The sequence below is a fragment of the Botryllus schlosseri genome, chromosome 14 (genome assembly GCF_051294905.1).
Source record: "Botryllus schlosseri isolate E-star chromosome 14, Bs_hap1, whole genome shotgun sequence".
In the NCBI taxonomy this organism is placed as follows: domain Eukaryota; kingdom Metazoa; phylum Chordata; class Ascidiacea; order Stolidobranchia; family Styelidae; genus Botryllus; species Botryllus schlosseri.
Window position 1 is genome coordinate 9,547,599 of NC_137249.1, and position 24,435 is coordinate 9,572,033.

At 41.2% G+C, this 24,435-nt stretch overlaps 1 protein-coding gene and 1 long non-coding RNA gene across 2 annotated transcripts; both read left to right on the forward strand.

Annotated features, from left to right (window-relative positions):
• The first annotated feature begins 108 nt into the window (after positions 1 to 108).
• Positions 109 to 18,159, forward strand: LOC145455223 (frizzled-2-like). Its single transcript, XM_080333174.1, has 13 exons — positions 109 to 294; positions 5,045 to 5,136; positions 7,672 to 7,811; positions 8,255 to 8,442; positions 10,093 to 10,165; positions 11,004 to 11,143; positions 12,184 to 12,287; positions 12,348 to 12,430; positions 12,756 to 12,924; positions 12,982 to 13,106; positions 13,168 to 13,344; positions 15,399 to 15,481; positions 17,567 to 18,159. Exons 1-13 carry the CDS (start codon positions 147 to 149, stop codon positions 17,752 to 17,754), a joined length of 1,710 nt encoding a protein of 569 aa, XP_080189300.1. The 5' UTR covers positions 109 to 146; the 3' UTR covers positions 17,755 to 18,159.
• A 1,990-nt stretch (positions 18,160 to 20,149) lies between these two features.
• On the forward strand, positions 20,150 to 24,375 carry LOC145455869 (uncharacterized). Its single transcript, XR_013920445.1, has 2 exons — positions 20,150 to 20,913; positions 23,658 to 24,375. It is a non-coding gene; the product is annotated as an uncharacterized LOC145455869 (long non-coding RNA).
• The last annotated feature ends 60 nt before the right edge of the window (positions 24,376 to 24,435 follow it).

Genomic DNA, 24,435 nt, shown 5'->3' on the forward strand with positions numbered 1-24,435 from the left:
GTCGATTTTGAGAAGAATTGCTATAGCCTGTATGAGATAACCCATGATTTATGTTCACCTGCTATCCACCGGGAGCCGCTGTTGTGAGTTTCTTGTGGATTTGTTATACATTTTCACATTCATCATTTACTTTTCAGTAATTTATTATGTTATGTTACATGAATGTAAAATTTCTATCACTTGTAATTCTCTCGTCATTGATAACAATCCAATGTCAAAAGATTGAAGATGAATTGTATGACGGCTATGAATCGAAATGTGAGCCCTTAACGATCCCTATGTGCAGGACTATGGGTGAGTCCGGTGACTTATTACTTCCTATTGCTTTCCCAATGATGGATAATTTTTGATTACTTGTCATTTCCACGGATTGTCATATCCGGTTTGTCTATTACCTGCTAGTGGACTGTAGGCATATATGATATTGTATAATGATTTCAGGCAAATTAGCGGGTGTCAAAATAGCGAGTTGAAAATGACGAGGCATAGTTGATGGTTAAGGTCATTTGGGTGTTCCATGGAACGCCAATTGAGAAAGAACTACTGTTATATAGCCTATACCGGTATTGAAAAAAAAATTGTCGGGTGTGTCAATTGTTATTTCCTGGTATATTATAGAGGTAGTAGGCTATTGGGCGCTTCTTCAATAGTAGGTAGACATCGAACAATGTTCACCATGATCACCAATGAATGTTTCTCATGACCACGTCAAAATTTCTAAACGTCAAAATATATTTTTTTTCGCTTTGGGATTGGGGTTGGGGTGGGGATATTAGTGTTGAGGTGAATATAAGGGTTGAAGGTGGGTTAGGGTCAAAGTTGGGGTTGGAGAAGAGGGATATTAGGGTTGGAATTGGGGGATATTAGGGTTGGAGGTGGGTTAGGATCAAAGTTGGGGTTAGGGTATCACAAGTTTAGGGTTGAGTTGAGGGACATGATATCCAACCCTAATATCCCCTCCTTAATCTTGGGATACCCTAACTATGACCCTAACCCACCTCCAACCCTAATATCCCCCTCTCCCTGAACCCTAATATCCCCCAACCTTAATCCTGGGATACCCTAACCCACGTCCAACCCTAATATCCCTCCTCCCCCAACCCTGATACCCCCTCCTCCAACCCTAATCTAAGGATGCCCCAACCCAGGCCTGGGCAGAGTGCGACACGCGGGCCAAACTTGCATTTTGAATGTTTATGCGTGGACTAAAACCATAGGATGCATGACCTAAACAGGAAATTTGTTTACTTTGAAGCATGTTCATTAATATGCCACGATCAGCCTGCCTATACGTATCTCGCATGCGCATCCAGATTCAAAATAAAGGCAACGTGGCAAAGTATGAGTAACTATCAAATTCACAAGAAATCACTATTTCCAGTAAGTTTAGGTCAAACCTACTTTGTTGCCATTGTCACATTGTGTATTATACGGTACATGATTCAAATTGTTTCTTGAGGCGTACCAAATCCCTAATTCGAAAAACAAGTTAATCAGTGCTCTCGACTACTATATGACTCATCATATCTATCACCCATAAAGGATGAACGAACATGTCAAAAAGAGAAAGTCGAAAGCTGGTTTAGAAGAACACTAAATATTTGTATACTGTAGTTAGGGATAAATCCCTCCATTTTAGTTTTTGCCGAGTAGGCCTATAGTGCCGAGATTAAGGATTTAATTACGACAAAAACTCGGTCAAGGGACGGCTAATTTTAGAAAAACTGCAAACTTCGCTCAACATCAAGAGTATTTGAGCTGTACTGCACATTGGTCGGAATGCAGCAACCAAGACAAGCATTGTGCTATCCCATATACATTTCAGTGCAGTGGTTCTCGAACTGGGGGGCATGAATGAATTTCAAGATAGGCGTGAAGCTGAAGTAGAATGCATTTTTTTTCGCGCTCGGCCCGATTTAACTGAAGCTTATACTTTATTGCTCTGTGTATTGTCCTACTTTGATATATTACAGAATTCTCTCATCAACATCCATAATCCTCCATGCCATCGAACTATCCGTCGGGATTGAAGAGAGTTAAAAATGTATCATGTTTAACATTGTTTTGAATCATGACGGCAAATAGATATTTTTTAATTAACCGCCACTTTCTCATTACCTAACATCAACACGTTCACGGAGCAGCATTTATTAACGATGTGATTTAGAAATAAAATTAATATTCGCTGGAGAATAGAGTTAAAATTTTTCACTCGGCCCGCCAAGGTATTTTCTAGTTCTTATTTGGCCCGCGAAGGAAAATAATTGCCCAACCCTGTCCTAACCCTAACTTTGACTCTAACCCACTTCCAACCGGAATACATCCCTCCTCCCACCCTAATCTTGGGATACCCTAAACCAGTGATTCCCAACCGCGGCCCCCAGCTAGCCTTCGTGCGGCCCCCACAAACATATTGAGAAATCGACTTTTGCTTATCTTGGAGTCTGGAGTTTTCAATTAGGATTGCAGGAAAGTTGTGAGTAGACTGCTAAGTGCTAAGGTTAAGTCATTGCTGTTTCAATGTAATGTGCGCTAACTTTCCTGTTGAACGAGCAGTACCTATAGGTATAAATATTGGTGTTGACCGGACCGTAACCCCAAGCCCCTCAATTGGGGGGAGCGAGCTCGAAGGGGGCCCAAAATTATTTAGTGAATTAGCATAAATTATAGAGTATTTTATGAAATTTTATACAACGATTTTAAATCTTAAAATACCTAAATTATTGGGTACTCTTCCAGCAAGATAAAATACGCAAGATCTATAGAAGTGGGCATATCGGCATTGGCCATTACCGCGCCACGACGCACGAAGACATATAAAGTTTTAGGCCATGTAACATGCGACTCCAAGAAGTGTGCCAGAACGATCGGCAGCGAAAAAACCTTGGCCGAAAAGGACTGCCCTTACGCTGACCGAAAACTTCGTTATGTATATACAAAATACATATAGGTAGCCTATAATTGACCATAGGCGCCTAAATCACTGGCGCCGAATGTTCCTGTCTTGGCAATCTGAACCTCACGAGACAAATAGGCTACCATCCCGCAGGGAAGAATTAGATGCCAGTGAAGAACTACCAATTTGAAATCGTGTGCATCTTTTAGTTTAGTACGTTTGGGCGATTCTATATTTTTTGATATAGCAGACTGGGGGTCACGAAATAACATCATGTAACGAAGTCGTACCAACGGGTCCGCCCATCCGAATATGTTTGATTAATATTTACGGTCCCTACAGTTTCCAAGACATCTCACTCAGCTCTACCGGTAAATCTGATTACGTGAGCAGAGAGGACAAGTAATTGATAGCAATATATATGCAATTCCCGATCTTATTGACCTATTTTATTTTGAATTATCGAAAATTTTCGCACTCCACGCTGGCTCACTAAACGGTGATCCTGATTTCATGGCAGAAGCGAACAACGCGACGGGGGTCGGTTTATCACCCTATGGGAGCTCAAGACCTAAATGTTTTGGGGGGCCTGACGAAGTGCTGTTTCGTTCCTGCCAGCGGGTATACGCCCGAAAATGTTAAATTATTATTGAGTGGTCTTACCTTTTCAAACACAACTCACTCGGCTCAACCGGTCAATCCGATTACGTGAGCAGAGAGAGGATAAAAATTGATACAAATATATATGCAATTGCCGATCATATTGACCGATTCAATCATGAATTTAAAAAAAATTTCGCGCTTTGCGCGATCAGTCGGGAGCTGCTGCCTAAAACGGACACCCGATTTAGATGATAAATAGCGGTAAAAAGCCATCTGGCATGAGGGAGTCTGGGGGGCTTCGAAGTTCGGTTTATCACCCTATGGGGGTCCAAGAGCAATGCTTGTGGGGGGTGACGAAGTGCTGTTACGGCCCTGGGTATTGATAACCAATTTTCGGATAGATGTGCAACAAGTGACTCACGATTGAATACGCCGAGATGTGTACTGCTTAGCCGGCAAAAAGCAGCATAATTGGTAGTCCTATAGCTCGCAACCCCAGCGTCCGAATAATTTGATATGTCGGTGTTTATCGAAAGCAAAGGTTGCAATGATTGCAAAAATTCGAATTGAAATCTCGCCAGGGCATTAAAACTACTCCGAAATAGCCAGCAAAGGTTGATTGTTCTGAACAACGGGAGCGCGGTAACACAATGGCCAATGTCGTCAAGCGAATGATCGGAACAATGCCAATTTTCATATTTTGGTGACTATTTTGGGTTTCTTTCATTGCCCTGGTATTCGTGCGGCCCCGGCCGTACTCTGAAATTCTAAATTTGGCCCTGTCACCGAAAAAGGTTGGGAACCACTGCCCTAAACCCAACTTTGACCCTAACCCTCTCCCAACCCAAATATCCGTCTCTCCAAAGGCAAAAACAATTTATTTTGACGTTTATAAATTTTGACGTGGTCATGAGAAACATTCATTGGTGATCATGGTGGACATTGTTCGATGTCTACCTACTATCGAAGTGCCGGCTATTGCTAGATTGTGTGATGTCAGAAAATTTGATGTTGGCCATTCATTAATCCCGTCTCTTTGATTGTCATACAGAGCGTCCAGTCAGACGACATTTGAATTTTTTCTGATAGGTCACTTTCCAGTTCTAGCAGCTTCGCTAAGTGCTAACTAATTATCTAACACCGAAGCATTTCTGTGACTTGCACCAGTTTTTTTTATACCCTCGGTGTAGTGCTGATTCGCCTTGATGACACACATTGGGCAATCTATAGACCTGATCGTTGGATACTTGACATTATTACCTTGTAATATAATTTGACTTTGAATGATGCGGTAGTGTCCTTGCATTTGTGTCATGTTTGTGGATTCAACTGTGCAGGATTATAGAATGAGCAGATGTGTTTGTTATCGGTGTTTTGGTGCATTTTACAATGCGAGTAGCAATGACATGGATTCACCTGACAGTACTGAATTGAAATGGATATCCTGAAATACACATTATTGGGTTGCATTATGGATGATATTTCGAATTCAAAACGGCCATTTCAGTTGCTATGCTACTTATACTGGTATTTATTCATTTTCAGAATACAACCAAACCATGTACCCAAATCTTCTTGGTCATCAAAACCAACATGATGCTGGATATGAAGTACATCAATTTTATCCTCTTGTCAGGGTGAGTGTGCAGCTGTCCTGGCATATTATTTCAAGTTTACCATCATTCTGCTTTCATTCCCTTTTTGATTGACCTGCAATATAGTGAGATGTATAGTAACAGTATAGCTAAGAATAGTAGATCTGAATTCTTTCAAATCAAAAATTTACCAAACTATATGGATATCTGTGTGCAAACTGTAGGCTAGGTGTCATTGGATACCGATTTTATGTACTGGCAGATATGAAATGATGTGACATGCTGGCTAAATACCAGTTGTTCTTCCCACCTAATTTTTTGATTTAAACAGTATGACATCATATTGGAATTATATGTTTTCAAGTATGGCACCAGTACGTCAATTTCTTGTACGCAAGCGTACATACCAGCGACAGCGAATGCCATTAGCTAACCTTGCCAGTATGTTGAGATCTCTGCTACTATATCGCAAGTCCAAAACAAGAATACTCATACCGGTGCCGTTGTTTAATTAATCAGAGATGTTACACCAGTCGACATTGCCTTCAATTTAGACGTGCTATTGACAGAGCAAATAATCTTGGCATTTGAGTTAGCTACTGTAGAATCAGCACAGAATGACCCAATTAGGGATGAAGTACTATTTGGTTATGAAGATCCTATTCTTTGAGAAATTCTAGGACATAAATTGCAGCCCTGATAATGATCGGTAATCTTCTGACCTCCCGGGATTCTAGACTGTTTCGTTAATCCCGACCATTCAGATGGCATTAAAGTAGGAACGGAAATTCCATCAAACCCAAACCTGTTGTCTGCTTCATGCTGCTTTTTCATTCCCTCAATCAGTAGCCTATCATCGAAGGTGTATAATGTACATTAGGGTTGTCCAAAATTTGGAAAATCTTAAAAATACCCCGTGATTGTGTCTCATTCCATAGATTATTGATAAAAAATAACAATGAGCCCAAAAGAAGCTCACGGGAACGCCGTTAAGATTTCGGCCAAAGCGTTTTAAAGTAGCTGCCCAAGAATGGGCGTGCCACCGACCATAGAACGGCGAGAAGACTAGTAATCAAATAACCACGGCTCCTGATTGGCTAATTGGCTATGCTTCAATGATCACCACAGCAACAACTTGCTGATTATGTGCTCAAGGAGTCTGCTACCAGTGGGGATTCTGAAATCGCGTTGTTGGTAGGTTGGCAGATGATGATTTAAGATTAATTCAGGACATGTTAAGGTACGAAATACATGATGAACAATCAACAGCTGCTTCACAAAAACTTCTACAGCAAGACTGCTTTATTGGAAGGAAACGGCTGTAGCCTACATGCCGTGTTTTCACCGAGGGAAAGCAAAGGCGCTTATGCAAGCGGTAAACGAATTCCCCGTTTGGAAAGGATCCATCATCAGTGAACACAAATATAAAGCTTATCAATGACACGATACCGTAATTTATGTGATCTTATTAGGCTCAAGCTGTAATATATAGGTGACGTTTTGAATGATATTGGAATCGGCTGAATCAGCGGGTTATGCTTGGCACTCATCAGATGCTTACAGTAAATTGAATTCACTTGTAAGTGTTGCTAGAGTCCCTAATGATAACGCACACTCGCACAGGCTATGCCCAATGTGGTATGTCAAAGTCCCTATTGATCCCGCAGAAAATAGGTGTAAAGATAATCACAGACTATACTGCATAGTATCCAGCATAGTTTGGACATGATATCCAGCATTGTGCTTACTTTACACCTCTTTTCTGCAGCATCATTAAGGACTTTGACAACACTTACATGTGAATTCAATTTGCTGTAAGTATAACTGCCAAGCACAACCGGCTGATTCAGTCAATCCCTAGAGCATTCAAAATATCAACTATATACTACAACTTGAGTCCAATAAGCTCACACAAAGTATAGTGTCATGGTCAAGTTTTATATTTGTATTCACTGATGATGGATCCCTTCTGAAACGGGGAATTCGTTCACTACTTGCATAAGCGTCTTTGCTTTCCCTCGATGAAAACACGGCATGTAGGCTACAGCCGTTTCCTTCACAGCAAAGCAGTCATGCTGTAGAAGTTTATGTGAAGCAGCTGTTGATTGTTCATCATGTATTTCGTACCTTAACATGTCCTGAATTAATCTTAAATCATCATCTGCCAACCTACCAACAACGCGATTTCAGAATCCCCACCGGTAGCAGACTCCTTGAGCACATAATCAGCAAGTTGTTGCTGTGGTGATCATTGAAGCATAGCCAATCAGGAGCCGTGGTTATTTGATTACTAGTCTTCTCGCCGTTCTATGGTCGGTGGCACGCCCATTCTTGGGCAGCTACTTTAAAACGCTTTGGCCGAAATCTTAACGGCTTTCCCGTGAGCTTCTTTTGGGCTCATTGTTATTTTTATTAATAATCTATGGAATGAGACACAATCACGGGGTATTTTTAAGATTTTCCAAATTTTGGACAACCCTAATGTACATGATAGCTAAAAAAAAAGGATTATTTTAAATTTGTTGTGACTTTCTCAATTGCTATACTAATAATGCGCTTTTACTTATCCATCTTCAGCTCAAATGCTCCAAGTTCCTGCTTTTATTCCTGTGTAGCGTCTACGCCCCGGTTTGCACGCAGGACTATAAAAAGATCATCAAACCGTGTCGTAGTCTTTGCGAACGGGCTAGACGAGGATGTGAAACAATGTACAGAAAGTAAGTTCTGATTCGATGATCAGATCTGTAATAATTGTGTAAAATATTTTGGTTTGCCGGATGGATTGAGGTTGATCTATTTCATGTCTGTACCACTATGTTGTAACTTTCACTGTCTGTCTATGTTCTCTTCTTCTCAATTGCAGTCCACTTTGATGTGTTGACGTCCGGCTCCTAGTCTCATAAGCTCTAAATCTGGCCTCACTTGAAGCGCGAGGCCATTCATTGAAGCCAAAATTTCTGATGTCAGTGCTTTGCCATACTTGCTTCGCCTTACTGTCACCATTACTGATCTATTTCAAATCAAGTCTCTTAAATCCATGAGGATCTTGGATCTAACTATAAATAATTCCGTGCGCAATGCCCCCAAAAAGGTACATAGAGGAGGGGAGAGATATGGAACAATGAACTTCTTCTGTTGCATGAAATTGGCTTCATTTCAGTTTCAAATACGGTTGGCCGGAGGATCTAAACTGCGATTCGATGCCTGAGAAGCCTGACCTGTGCTTCAGCACCGGTGACATCCCAGAAACTCCAACGATACCCGACGACAGTCATACGTTTACATCTAAGTGTGGTAAGAGCACGGAATGCCCGCCGTACATGGAGATCCCGGAATCATTGCAAGAAGGTATGCTTCTCAATAGAGTTTTTCGTTTTAAAAAATTGACCGGTTTTGTCTCTTACTGTGAATAGATACATTGTTTCGTATTTAGTAAATCATAGCGTTAATGAACGATGGACATTGTTCAATTGAGCACTACACATATAAATTTTCAATTCATTATAGGTAGCCGACATTTGATGCTCGTAGTTCATTGTTAACCCAGTCAGCACCATATTAGATGTCAACATCGCTAATGAAAGTCAATAAATCTCCACTTTCATGTCTTCATATAGAAAAAAAATTAATATTCTAAATAACCTATGATTGACCCGTCGCGGCTGCAAACTGCAAAGTTAGTATCAAAGCTCACTGCCACGCATTGCCTTCGTTTTGGTGGGCGACTGGAAAATATAGCTCATCATGTAAGGAGTATGGAGTTAGTTTGAGCAGGTGGGCATTAGGATTGGAGAAGATGACACTCTGACCTCACTGGTGCCATTGTGTTTGTGACATCACAATGTTTGCCATATCACTCCGTTTGTTCAAATTATTTTTCCACATTTCCTGACTGCATGATAAATGCATTGTATTTCATTTTTTCCCCAAAATATCTGTCGGTTTTTATAAAATGGAAACCGTGTAAGGTGTAACGATTAGCCAAGAGCCCAAGATTGTAGAGTAGCTCAAAGTTAAAACAACCTACAATCCGACATGTTACATTGAAGATTGAGCTACTTGATAAGTGTCTGTTTAATGTTTAAAGAGATTCGCTAATATGAAATGTGATATTATTAACACCCTCCAGGCATAACATATTGTGTCTGTTTTTTAGTCCACATACCTTCTTTATCATGGCGCTAGACGATTCCTCTGAGTATTGACTATGAAAATTGCGTATTGGTGTATTTCAATTGGGTGTCACAGATGTTAATTCATTGTGAACATATTTTAACCGTTGTCCAATTGTATATGAATACTGCGGTCTACAGATGTGCAAACTAGTATATAACTGGTAAACCAACTACATCATTGCAATATAGATACTTGAATATGATTACCATCGCCGGCACATATGCTAGTGTTATAATGATGCTATGAATTAAACAAAGCGTCATTCTATCACCCTTAGTATGGTGTATTATTTACTTAATCGTGATCCTTCGACTTTGCTTGTGTGTCAGATTTTGGCTGTTGTGCTTCTCCTCACACGTTGGTATTCTTTTGAGAGGAAATGAACCATGATTACGTGTGGGATACTGCTGTTCGCTAATCCCCCCTGAATTTCGTGCCTGGCCTTTTGTAAACTGACTTTTCGGCTTAGCTTCATTCCGAGCCATCCGGCATTTCAGGGAAATGTTGTTACACCTTGCAATTGTATCATTATAATATCATCGTCGCCTCAGAAGGACCAGATAATTATTCTCTTCCCTTGGATATCATTCCTGACGATTTATGAAAGATCTTGATCATCCGCATACCACTTTAATCAGGTTCAACTGGGGTGACCTCTGAAGGCTCTAATACCCATGAATTACCTAAGTTGTAATGCGATTACCATTATGCTTGTACAAAATTCCTTAGCATGGCACAATATCTGAGAGTCGTGTCAATAAGACTGTCTGGACTTGACTGTTGCTTTCGAGATGTTAGCAGTAATATTCTTTACTTTTTTAGATGGCTATTCATTCATGAACATCTCCAAATGTGCAGCTCCTTGTGATAGGGACAAGATTTTGTACTGGACAGAGTGAGTTTTTCCCTATCTCATATTCTCAATTTGTTGTACATTCTTTGAATTCCATCATGATAAAATGAGACGAGATTGGATTTGTTTTCGGCTTGACTACCAAATTGCGGTGGATTGTGGCACTTTTTGCGATGGTGAATGAGGCTTTATTGAAATCCGATGCAATGTACGCTGTGTAGAATTTGGGAGATGAATAATGTGAACGGCATACAAATACTCCTTCCACTGGTTTAGTGTTTCCGAAATTATGGGATGCGGGTTTTGAAGAAATCTTGGTCCACACAATTATAAGTGAGGCACAAGCATTAAAATCAGTGAAGGAAATCGTAAGCATTAAAAATTTAATATTCTTTAAACAGTCTTGCTTTGTTAATGACTTGGGCATTCATGCAACTGTGATGCATTCTGATGCAATCCAGTTAGGTACATATGAAACAATGTGATTGCCAGTGATTAGGGTTTCTTCGGAAGATAATTACGAAACTTGCTTCACGAAGTAGTCTATCAAGTTTTTGCCTCAAAGTTTGGGCAATTTGGAATAGGAGTAACCTAAGCAGATATATAAGCTGGTTTCGCTGTTACTAGAAACAGTAATGTATTCTTATAAAATCCCAAGTTGTGCGTAACTAAGATACTTTTTGAAAGTAGCCGCGGAAGTGCATTTGCAGACTGGGTTTGCAAGAGTTGAATGCTATCCTGCGTTAGTAGATAAAAAATCAAAGTTACCCGAAACCGAACGCATTCAGCAGGGACCCCAGTGAACTACAAATTAATTACTGACTGCCCATAGCTGTCTGTGAACCTAATCGATTTCCTGTAAGTGCGTTTACCGTTTCAGATATCAACAAGATTTTGCCCACTGGTGGATAGGAATCTGGTCCATCTTGTGTTGCGTCTCCACTCTGTTTACAGTGTTTACGTATCTCATTGATATGTCGAGGTTTCGATACCCGGAACGGCCGATTGTGTTTTTATCAGGTATGAGAGCAAGCTTACATTACAGGTCGCCGTGGTAATCCGTCTTTGATCCATTATCAATTAGATAATGCTTATTTGGCCAAGAAAGAATTCAACTTCAACAGGTTTGAAGAGACTTTGTGCCGCGTGTTTAGCGGAGTGTCGTATGGCTTTATGTGATGGATTTTTGGTCAAGTTGGGGTTTCTAGGTGTGAAGTTTTGTGCGTGGAAATTTTACTAACATATCATCGCCCTTTGAACGATAGGGCCTAACTAAAATGCATTCGATAACAGTTCTGTTGGGAATCACAAAGCCTTGAGAAAACAAGGAATCGCTGCTATGAGCGTTATCTAGTAGTTTGTAAATAGCGTACCATTCTACTTTCTGTGTGGAATTGTCTCTGACAGTCACAACAACTGAGATTGCCTCCTAACCCAGATTAGTAATTGTTGGGTGGTGCACACTTATATTTACATATAATGTCTGCTGTGGATTGCGCATTTCCATATGAGAGGTCCTCCTACTCAATATGTATTAACTTATTGCTTGTAGGCCCTGGGATCAGTCTGGGCTCGGATTATTGGAAGTTGGAACTGCTATTTTGTAATTTATGATGTAATCTTAACACCTGTCCAATCAAACCCTAAGTTTATGGCACATCTGCCCTGTGAAATTTCTTGACTGTGGTATATAGAGTCACCGTCGGCAATTATCTCGGTGTGTGCGAGTGAGCGAGCGCACAAAGATTTGTCAGGTCGTCCCTAAAGGCTTGGTGAATTTACCCTTATTTGTACTCACAAAGTACTATTACTTGTATTTTGCTCCTTTTGTCTAGCCAAAGTACTGTTCTGCAAATCCCGCGGGGTTTCGTGAAGAGAGACCATATGCCTTGGTGCTAATTCCTAGCACAAAGATTTGCGACTGTATTATACCTGTGTGTGGTACAAATGTAATGGTGTTAATAGTTTGCCATGCACTGTTGCAACAAATGGGATTGGTCTTGCCGGTCTGCATGCAAGTAATACGATAAGGCAATGAGCTTCGGTATTCTCGGTTTCAGGATGCTATCTCATGGTCTCGGTGGCGTACATAATCGGCTTTGTGAAATACGACGAGATATCGTGCCGCAAGTCGTGTGTGTCGTCGACGAATTGCGAAAATCACGTGAGATCACACTTGAATATCTGTTGGCCGCTCGTAACGTGTTGTGTGATTTCCACGTAGATCGTCGTTCAAGGCACCAAGGAAGCTGGATGCACCATTCTTTTTATGCTGTTGTATTTCTTTGGCATGGCGAGCTCGATTTGGTAAGACCCGTCTCTCGTAGTTTCAAGTACACTGGCACAGTGATTTAAGTACTTGAATCTGAATCGAGTAATAGTTCTAATGGTTCGAATAGACTAGTTAGAGGTATTGTATCGAATACTGAAATTATACCCTCATTGCCCATTGTACATAAAAGGTGTATATTTGAATTTCCCACATCATACATACTGTTGTGACAGAATGAGTGAGAGTGGAATGCTCGGTTTGAAGCCAAATTCTCGATTCAGGACCAAATCACCGAAGTGTTCGGTTTTGCACACCAGCCCCAGTTTCGAGCGATTGCGAAGGTTTGTTATTTTCGTTCAGGTGGGTGGTGCTGACCGTTACTTGGTTCCTAGCCGCTGGGTTAAAGTGGGGCAACGAAGCTATCGAGGCGGTCAGTCACTATTTTCACTTGGTGGCGTGGGCTGTCCCGGCTACTTTGACCATTGTTATCTTGGCCATGGCGCGCATTGAAGGGGAGGTGCTCAGCGGCGTGAGTGTTGCACGGTTTGACGACCCGGCGACGTAACGTTATAGTCATTGCTTTTAGGTTTGTTTTGTCGGCGTTTACGACCCGCAGCCTCTGCTCTGGTTTATTTTGGTTCCTCTCGTCACGTTTTTAATCGCCGGCACCGGTTTTCTCATAGCCGGATTCATCGCGATGTTTCACATCAGGTATGACGCGTTTGCATCATGTCAGCTCGGGCTCGTCGCGTCAGATTTGTTATTCCCACAGGACCGTCGTGAAGAACTCGGCCGAAGCAAAAGTGGGGAAGCTGGAACGGCTGATGGTCCGTATCGGCATCTTCAGCGTGTTATACACGGTTCCGGCCACCGTGACTATCGCCTGCTACTTTTACGAATACACACGCGGCGATTGTTGGATGAAAGGGTGGATGTACAAAGAGTGCAAGTGAGTTCGAAGTGTGTCTAACCCGGCGGTTCCCAAACTTTCTAAAAATGTTGCCTAGTAGACCCTGTGCGATCGTTTAGATATTTCACAGTCAGATCGAGAAATGCTAAAACACATTATCGAATAACAGCATAACTAAAGACTGATAATGATGGCAAATAAAGTTTGGAACAAACTATGTGCAGACCCTATTGAACTGCTCTACGGTCCCCAGCTAGTTTGCGGATCTCAGTAAAAAGTAGCCACTTGCGTTGATCCTATCATTGTTGTAATTGTTTATTTAGATCTTACGACATTTGAAACTAGCCGAGTTGTTTACCGATTATGATTTGGCAGCGGCAATGTTGGTGCTATACTTCTCCGGTGGATGACATGATTCCACATGAAAATCGGTCATCTATCTTGGCTTTAATAACCAGAGGTGGTCAAAGTAGTCAAGAAAGCTACTCAAGTAGAAGTAGCGACGAAAAAAATCTACTCAAGTACGAGTAGAAGTACTTCTTCCATTAGCAACCTAAAACTACTTGAAGTAGAATTGATTGACTTCAAATCTACTCAAGTAAGTAAGTAGTTGTGAAACCGATCGTAATTCGTTCGCATGGATTGTCAAAAGGTGCAAATTGAGCTATGCGAAAGGTGCCGAGCTTGAATCATATTGATGCATACCAGGAGGTATCCAATTTTCGATAGCATAAGCATTCGTCCGCATCATGGGATGAAAATGATAGTATTGATATGGAAATGCGATACTAGTCCTCTGTTTACTCGAACAGCACGTTTAAAAAAATATCATGGTATGACGCGCACTCCTCCATATTATAAGGCCCGTAGTTTAGTCGAAGAGCAATGCGGAGAAGTTGTATAGGATACGGTGTAAACACTTTGCGCGATTAGTAAACGTTAATAAAAAATATGACGGATCGTAAAAATGCCATATTGTGTAGCTTCATTTCCGCAAATTAAAGGCATTACTACACCTGCTTTTATACTTCAACATGTATGTTATCCAGACAAAAGAACTGATATGAATCAGAACTCAAATTATAATGATACTGGGAATTGAAAGTGAAATATAAATACTACTTCTAAAAGCGGAAAATGTATTTCATGTCTTTAGTCCAGAAAGTTTCAAAGGTGGTATGCTAAAACAGCTCTAAAACTAAAAAAAGTCAGAGTCCACTTTCCAGATTAGGACACGCCGTGGACTGCTGGATTACGATATGATAAGTAGATGCTAGATTCCGAAACATAAGTTTCAAACGTTATGATGAGCCATATATACTGTGATGAAATATTTCATATGGGCGAAGGGCGACAATGCGGTGTGAACGGAACCACGCCAACCCGCTTCCTAAATTATATTCACTGATACTTTCGTGAAACCATACTGGTTACTCCGTATCCACTGAGCGTGAAGCGCGACGAAAATTTTGCGCTTTACTCAAGTTTCATGAAAATTAAATATTGATACTCCGTGAAAACAGCCCTGAAATTCCTCAGGCTATCTTCCTGTTTGGAGGATTAAACTACTTCTACTTGACAAACTGAAAATAGCGAAAAGTAAGTTAAGTAAGTAGATCACAAAATATTACGAAGTAAAAGTAGAAGTAGTGAAAATCAGATCTACTTGAGTAAGTACCAGAAGTAGAGGAAAACTACTTGAGTACTTCGTAAAAGTAGAAGTACTTCGTTACTGACCACCTCTGTTAATAACTGTCATGGAACGAGTGCTGCGAGAACAAAATCAGTCAATTGGGTTTCAAAGTACGACAGCCTGGCGTGGACTATCACCTTAGCAATATGCTGTTCGGCCGTCCTTGATGGTACTTCGCAAAGTAGCCTAAAGAATAGCCAAATGGACCGGTTTCTTTTATTTTCAAGTATTTGTAGCGGGAAATGACCATCTGCACAGTATTTCGCTTTTGGTATAATCCACCGATTTCGGTGTGGCATATTATATGAAAAAAGGCTCTGTAAATTTAAAGGCAGGCGTCTTTACTCTTGTCCGAGTGTTAAACAATCCAGTCGCTGTAATCCGTATTTATTTCTTGCAGGTATCCCAATTACGCACAGTGTCAACACGATCGGCCGGACTTCACTGTCTTCATTATCAAGTATTTTATGATGCTTATCGTCGGTGGGTTGATTTCTGTGTGTGCTATTTTGTATATACTGTCTTCGTTTACTTTTGGACCGCTGGCACGTTATCAAGGTTGCTAGTTCACGGACTTACCGATTTACGAATTCAAAAGCATGCTGTCCTTCATGTTCAGGACTTTCGATGACACACCGATGCATGATTTCTCTGACGGCTTCCTCGTCTTTCATTAGATCGACCATGCATGCTCTGATATTAATAGTGTGTACGAACGCTGCTCTGTTGAGCTGACATCGTAACATAGAAATAGGGATGAATTGCAAATGAATGCAAATATATTGATGGGAAAACTAAATCTGTTTAATCCCAGGACTTCGTGTGGTTCTGATGACCACTCCCAGATGTTTCATTGTTGATGAAACTTGCGCCAACCCGGTACTGGGCTACTCAATTGCTAAGGCCCAAAATGTGATTGGTGTTGCGAAAAAATGTGATATAAAAGCTGTTTTTTAATACAAAATCTAGCCATACTCGACTCTCTCCTTGAAAATGTGGAGAGTCGAGAGAGTATTTTGAGTTGGAAAAGAGTGGAAGTAGAAGTGGAGCTAGCCGCTAGCCGCTAGAATAGGTGGTACAATTGCTGGAAATCTACCCAAGTATAAAAGAACCTTGTTAATGGTGACGTTGAATATACACATAAAAAGCATTGTATGGGATTTTTTTGAGCTACATCCTTGTACCGTCAACCATCTGTCCCGTGTGTTGTCTGGCTAATCTTTAATGAGGATAATAATAAATAACTGAAAAGGGCGGATGATCCTAAAGTGTTTGAATAATATGCAGGTGGATTTCCTGCATTGTTGAATGAGATGGCTACAGACCAGTCGTCAAGTATTTGCGGACTTGACAGTGGTTAATTCCGTTTAAACACTTGACCGTGAGAAGGCACTTTTTTTATCTCAATTTTCGGTTGCATGGATGAATATGAATATATTGTTGCAGTATCCCCAACCAGTTATATACATCAATCTATTTAAAAATTGGAATCAAAGCACGTTGGTTCTTAGTTGCAGCCATGGTTAGTAATTTGGGAAACATGAATATCTTGCGTCACGAATTTATTGTAAAAATTCAGTCCCTACCAAGATGAAAATTCCACTATCAAAGTTTCACCTGGGCTACACCTATGCGAGTCAATTCTGTGATCCAACAGTCAAGTGCAAAACCTTCCTAATCTGACTAGACTAGCCCCGTAAGCAGATGATATCAGTTGATATTATGGGCAAATACCGTTATTGGGACTTGAAGAAATGTCGGCATAAAATTTATAAATATCTAATCTAGAGACATTGGTGCTTGCTCGTGTTATCTATACTATTTTAGTCACCGATTCACTACCCAGCACCCCTCTGGCATAGCCATAGGGTCCGAAAGACCTTTGCCTCACCTGTACGTGTGAAGGATGGGTGCATTTGCTGAATGTTCACCATGGCATGGGGTGCAAAATATTCTGTCCTTCACGCAATCACACCCTTATAAGCTGGTGGAAATCTGCAGTCCTTGGCCTTCGTCCGCGGATTAGTTTCTGACAGTCCACGGAAGAAGTTGTTAATCAGAGTCCCCTTGCTGGGCCCTCGCGCTTAGGTTCCCGAAGTCAACAATCCGGAAGTTGTATGGAGAGGCCTAGAGTGCTGCGGAATTAACCTGAGACTTGAACCGATCCGCAGAGGCAAAGAGGTTCCGGACCACAGTGGTGTAAATGAACCAAATGCTCCTGTTCTTATGAGTCCATATCCCAGGGATGTAGTGGGTTCTGTGTATTTACGCCTCCTTGGAACGATACACGAAAACAATACTTGCCGCAGTGACCGCACCCTTGGGATTTATCCCCACTACGCTGGAAATTGTGCATTTGGCTCATTTGCACCCAGTGGAACGGCTTTGAAAGCACAATTTGTGCTTTATTTGCACCCTACGGGAAGGTGGAAATTGTTTATATTCCATTGTTTGCTCCCTGCGGTATGGGTGGGGATCGGGTACATTGAATATTATATACCCTCCGGTAGGATATTATTACAGGATTTTGCTTACAAGGCATACCTTCATTGTTTCCACTCCTTTCAGGCATCACGTCGGGCTTCTGGATTTGGTCCAGCAAGACCTTCGAGTCGTGGGGCAACTTCCGCAGACAGATCTGTTGCTGCTGCGAGAAACGCGGGCGCGGTAACGGCGCGAGGCACATCGTCAAGCAGCCGACGCACGTCACTCTGCCCAGCCGCAATATTTATACGCAGGGGCACGCCGTCATGTAGAGCCGGTCCGAGACTGTTTTACAGCTTTTACAAATTGAGTGTTCTACTTATATACTAGTTTTCGTTTTGCGGCGCACACGTTCTGAATACAATCGACCTCTTGCCGACACCTTACGTTCGCGGGTTTGTGCTTCGTTAATATACGTCAGTGTCTGATCTCTACGTGGCAGTTTTGATCCTTTTCCTCTTTTGCGATATCGTTTACAGCGGTATTTTAACGCGTATTTTGAGCAAAGACACCTTCGACGACTGGGCGTTTTCGGGCCGCGGCTGTCTGCTGGCGCGAACAATTACTACTTTATTATGATGAAATTTCTCTCTTCTTTCGCTTACTGCTTTTTTTGTAATGCTGTTATGACGTTCATCACTTACCTGACCTTTAATACATGAAGACTTTTTATTTGATATGCGTGTTATGTTGGCCGCGTGGTGGGGGAGTTGGTTTGTCCAAAGCCATCGATGCAATGCGGTTCCAGTGTCGGCAGGAGCATGAAGTGTCGCAGGTTGGTCCAGGCCATTCGCATACGTCGCTGTCCTTACGGGCCATGTATCATGCGACTCCGAGAAGTGTGCCGGAACGATCGGCAGCGAGCAAAAACCTTGCCCGAAAAGGAGTGTCCTTATACAGACCGCAAACTTCGATATATATATACATTATATGATGTTTATTTGTCAACTGGCGCCTAAATGACTAGCGCCGAATGTTCCTGTCTTGGCATTCTGAACCCCACAACACAGGAAAATTATTTGCTATCAGTGGAAAAATACCAATTTGAAATCGTGTGCGTCTTTTAGTTTAATTAGTACGTTTGGGCGATTTCAATATCTTTTGTCATCACAGCAGACATGAGGTCACAAAATAGCATCAAGTAACGAAGTCATTATACCAACGGGTCCGCCCGAATATGGTGAATAATTATTTACGGCCCCTAGATGTTACAAGAAAAACCCTCAGTCAGCTCTATCGGCAGTATCTATATCAATATATATTAGGGTTACCCATGGCCATGGGTTACCATATTTTTCTTGCACAAATTACGGACGCTCTTTAGCGCCGACTAGCGGATTTCAAAATGAGTCCTGTGCACATTCACGATCAATACGACGTCACACCAGCAAAGCTTTGTCTATAGACTGGGGGTGGTTACGAACCGGTTCAGGAGTATGTGGCTGTGTGTTATAAGAGCTTGCTATATGAATCTGGTTTCTATGAATCTGGTCGAGCATTTGATTGAAATATGTCAATAATATTGGTTCTTCCATATATTACTATAAAATTTTGATCCTCTCTCCGCCCACGTGATCAGAGCTGCGGAGGATGATGGCTTCGAAAAGGCAGGGAGCGTAATTGTACAACGTACATCGTTAAGTCATGTTCATGTCACACAGATAAGATTATTTATCAGCCTAATGCCGGTGCGCAGGGCACCACTGAGATATGTAAATACCGCACATCCGGTGGTTTCCAACCTTCCATGGTCGCGACTCCATTTCCAATTTGAAAATGTTCCGTGGCCCAGCTCAAAATTTGATGAGATGATTACTAATTAAAGGTCGGCACATTTGACTAGACTTACGGCCTATTTTAGAAGCTGATTATGTTCAACATCATCGCAAACCCCAGAATAAAGGCATTACCTCGAGGTCTAGAGTAACTTATCTTTGAATAAAGCATCCAAACGGCCTAATCCGACTCTATGAATATACCGTCATCTTGTAATTGCGATTACAATTAGACTTATTTTTGTAAATGAATGTTTATGAATGAATATTTATTTTTGATCGCACTTTTTGCGAGGGTGTTGGTCCCCATATTGAAACCAATATGATACTAAATCGAAGAACATTTCATGTAGCATAAATAATATTGTTTATGTTGATTTACGAAAAAAATATGAGCTGACTTCAAGCCTTCAAAATCCCGGACATTTAGGCATATTTTAGAAATTCCTCCCGGACGCAGTTTTAACAGTGAAATTCCGGCATATGTCCGGGAAATTCCGGACGTATGGCAACCCTAGCCTATACTAGAATCGCAACTTTGCAGTTTATGTTAAAACTTGGCAGGTTATGTGCTGTGCTCAAATTCGCGTTTAAATGTAACCCTGAATTATGATTTCGAGCCTTGATTTCCTTCCGCATTTATGATAGTTATTATACCGCAATGTTATTTCTCGCAATGTCTTATTTATTTATACGACATAATCGACTGTGGTACAACTACAACTACAACCCTGCTCTTACCTTCAAGTGGATGGTCACATATATTGGCATATAGTTTGCTTGAATCGACAACACGAAAATTATAACTTATCTGATTTGTCACTGAAAGTATTGACTTGATATTCCGTATCGGGGCATTTGACCGGTTTTGATCGAACTTAGAAACGCCTATTGACTGTTGTCGGGGCCGAGGGTAGGCTAGTATTAGCTACATCATCCAGGCAGTAAAGTCGTATGCGGTCGATATACAATGGTTCGATTTCCAATATTCGAGAGACGGGCGCTGACTGTTCAGTGTTCATACGCGTTTTATTGTTGGGTTGGTTTTCGGATGTCTGGCAATTGTGGTGTATGAAAATTTTTGGCTTATAGCAATAGTTCCGGAAAGCAGAAGGTATCGCGTGGAAAAAAAGCGAAATCGTATCAGCGCATCCCATAAAACGCCGTTTGCTCAATTTTAACCACAATCGAATAACCGACATGATGCTGGATTCTACAAGAGATTTAGAGGGTGCGGTTCACAAGTGACAGAAAAAAGAAAAGACCGCGGGCTGACGTGGCCAATCTATGTACTAAAATAAGGTAAGCGAATGCTCCCCGTCAAGTTATACTTGTTACGTTTTCTCCAATCCATAAGTTCGATATCACAGTTATGCATCAAATTTTGTAACCAACTCGCCATGATGGAGCTATCACATTGCCCTTCGGTGTCTTCCGCGTGCTGTTGCTGGGAATTGCTGGCTGAAGGCGTAACCCCGATGCAGATTGTACAAGAACACTGCGAAACATTCCAGTTAGAAGATATGTACTTTTATTTACAGGCGCACAACCTGAAGACTTGCTATATTGATGTACAGAATATGGATATGTCACGACCACTGCCGTGTTTCGAATGTGTGCATGACCGCAGTTCTGTGTGGCACCGTACGTAGATAGGTAAGGATTCTACTACTATTCTGTATTCTGCTAAACGTTACTGCGGATATAGTTGATCAGATCAGTGATCAGTGAATTTTTCAACTGGATGCACACTGTACTACGGTGACAAACTTATGGCCACGGATTAGACTAAACTAGGATTCACATTTCACTACTGTATATTCGATTAAATGACAGGGTCATCATTCTGGAACAAGTGAAAGTGAAAATGCTTACCATCCGGTTGGAACATTGAAACGCCTAATTGTCACTACAATGTGTATAAACGTTTGGATGTCAGTGCACAATGTTCATTGTTCATAGTATCACTTGAATGCGTATCGCCATTAGAAGCATATGGCAAGCGCGTTGAAATACAGCTGTTGGCCGCGTTAGTTAACGCAGTCTTAGTTCAACGTGTCGGTGGTGTTTGTAAACAAAGGTCAGTTTTCGCGTTGGCTTATACGCCACGCATTCTGGACGTTCAATCAAACCTAGTTACCTATAAATATTGTACAATAGACCAACCATATTTTTTTATTGTGAAGGTCGTAAAATTGGTCATGGAGAATATTTTACGAGATTTGTCACCGTCAACACAGTTACCGAATCAGCGGATCGCATGTTATTTGCATATGGTTGGTTAATAACTAATGCTGAATGCATGGTCATACGGTATCGTCATGCAGAATGCATCGCTTTTTGTTGGGAATGCTGTGATATACATTAAATAATTGAATGCACGCTTGTCATTGAGGCCGTTATGTTTCTACTTTTCCATGTACCCAAGATGCCAACTAAAGCGAAGCCGATTCGCGAACAGAGCAGCATTTCGTCAATTCAACTGCGCATATGACTTGTCAGTCAGCGGAAAAGCTGGCCCTTTCTTTCCGATAATTTTGCTCGGTAGCATAAAAAGTCCGCTGTGACGCGATGGCACTGTCAGATTAGCAAAGCTCCTCGAGGCGTTTGGCACCATGACGATCCACTGTACCGTCAAAAGGCATGCTTACGTATGCCTGGAAAGCGGCTTGGTATAACAGCGGATTGACATGGTGTCGAAGATTTCGTGGTTGCCATGACTACCTACAACCTGCGACGACCGTCATCTTGATTGATCCGTAATTCGTCAGACAGATGTAACCCGTCGCGCAACTGATCTGGCATGTTCGGAACCCAGCAGGCAGAGCACGGTGGGCTAACTCACCAGATGTTAGACATGATATATCTATACGATAGGATCGATACGAATTTCATCAAATAAAGCTGCCACCCGATCACTAAACAGCTATTCTTATAGGAACACTGCTGTGATATCTTTTCATGCCTAGCCGGGATTGATATTCAATATTCATATGGTTTGGATGGGAATAACAATATTTACATTATAGGGCCGTCACATGGTTGAAAACTACAGCAATAAACAATGTTTTAATTTTCAATGACACCAGGTGTTGATTGTAAGCAAACTAAGCTCCAACGGGTAATTCGTAACTATATCTGCACTACGGGTGCATACGAATACATGTGCAATCAGACATGTGTTCTCTTTAATGTTTACAGCTTATATCTTATTCTGTTGCGGATTGATTTTTTGTCCGTCGTAATACATTTTATTTCAAGCATCATGAATTTTTCATTAGTCCGAATGCTGGCAGCGTATAGTGGATGTTCGGCTTGTATGGGTTGTGCCAATGCTTACGCCAACATTAGTAGTCACAGTCATGTATTTGAATGTTTGTGCTGTGCAATCAATATCAGAATATCATAGTATATGTATAGTACATTTCGCTATGCGAGTTCATCTATCTATATTAGATTGAAGTCTCAGCATGTAAGTTATAATATAAATATGAATGCGTCCTAATACAATCCATGGATTGGTGTCAATAGTTCACATTGGTTTCAACTGTCTGCTCAAGCGTTTACATTCGCGGGTAACGCGTATGGTATGTGGTACGGCGTCCGGAAACGCAAATGGAAGTAGAGCACTATTCACTTTTACTGTTTGTCAAGTTTGTTATTCAATTATAAAATATCATATAGCACAAACAGGCCATTTCCCGAACAGTCAAATGCCATATCGCTAATGCTTTGTGACTATAATGGAGCCCGGTAGACAATATCCTAAAGAATATCAAAATTTTGCAAACCTACGATTTTGCTTGTAGGTAACCGATGCTACTATCAACGAAAAGATTCAATCATTATAGTCCTGCCTTTAGAGAGCACCATGAGCCTGATGAAAAAGAGTCCATTTATAGGAATTGTTTGGTCAGGCTGTAGAGTTGACAAAGTACAGAAAACTTCCTTCTTCCTGTTTGAAATCCTAAACAAATGCTTGCACATCCATTTCATGAAAACAATACTATTTCCTCTTATTGGTAAAGGCTTGGCGCATGGTGAATATCTGTATGATTTTACATTGTACGATTTAAGTGCACTGCATTAAGCGCCAAGCATTTTCCATGTGTTACCATAATTGTTGATATGGGACATCTGGAAATTGTACACTGTACAGCTTGAAACTCTTTATATATGTATCTTGATGCCTTCCTTTCTAATTGTTCATCTTGTATTCGAAGTGGCGAAATCCCTGATGTCGCGTTGCAACTAAACGTTCCTATAACAACTGAATCGCATGCTTTTCGTGTAACTGTATTCTTTGCAATGTACCACTACGGTTTTGACCTCTCCAAGGCATAAACGATAATGGAAATGAGCTGCGATCAGGAATTCTCGATACATTGTTACTTTTACAGATGGGACCACTCAAGTCAACTAAGACGTCATCAAACCAAAAACCATGTCCGACACGAAATTTCAGTCAGTACAACTGAACGATGAAATGTTTCAATATTTCCCATTGAAGCCATCCCCTGATCGGACACAAGTCAAGTAGATCACATTGAGTATTGAATTTCATGAATAATTATCATCATGTATGAATATATTCTTGCATGCACTCACAGAGAACAATCTACAATTATTGTGTATATCTTAAACGCGATGGTACATCTACGACGTCAGCACGGTATAAATCGGATCGGTTGATATATCGCATATTTGTTGAAATAACCTCCGAGGCATTTTGTGGAAAGTTGATGAATCATCATGCGATATCAGCCAACGATGTAAAGGGGTGAATGAATGTGGTACATTGGTAGCCTACTGCAAATATAAAAATGCGCCATACGTGTTGCCAGCAGATTTGTGATCAATATTGTTCACCTTCAGCTCGATGGTTGCGTTTTTCCTCAGTCCGACAGGCTATCTTTGAGATATTTTATGTTTTGGTGACCATATGTCGCGACGTGTAGTTTGATTCTAAAAGCATAGCTCGCAATATGAGAGAATTTCTTGTCGTATCTGGCTCCGGCGAAGCATACCACTCATTCTCATTCGTTCAAATCTCAACGGGTGTGGTAAAATTTCGCCTCGTGTGATCTCCGTGGCATTGGCGAATAGAAAAGGCAGAATCAGCTCAGTACTTGAATAATTGATATCGCCGAGAGCTGGGGAGATTACGTAATATTTTTG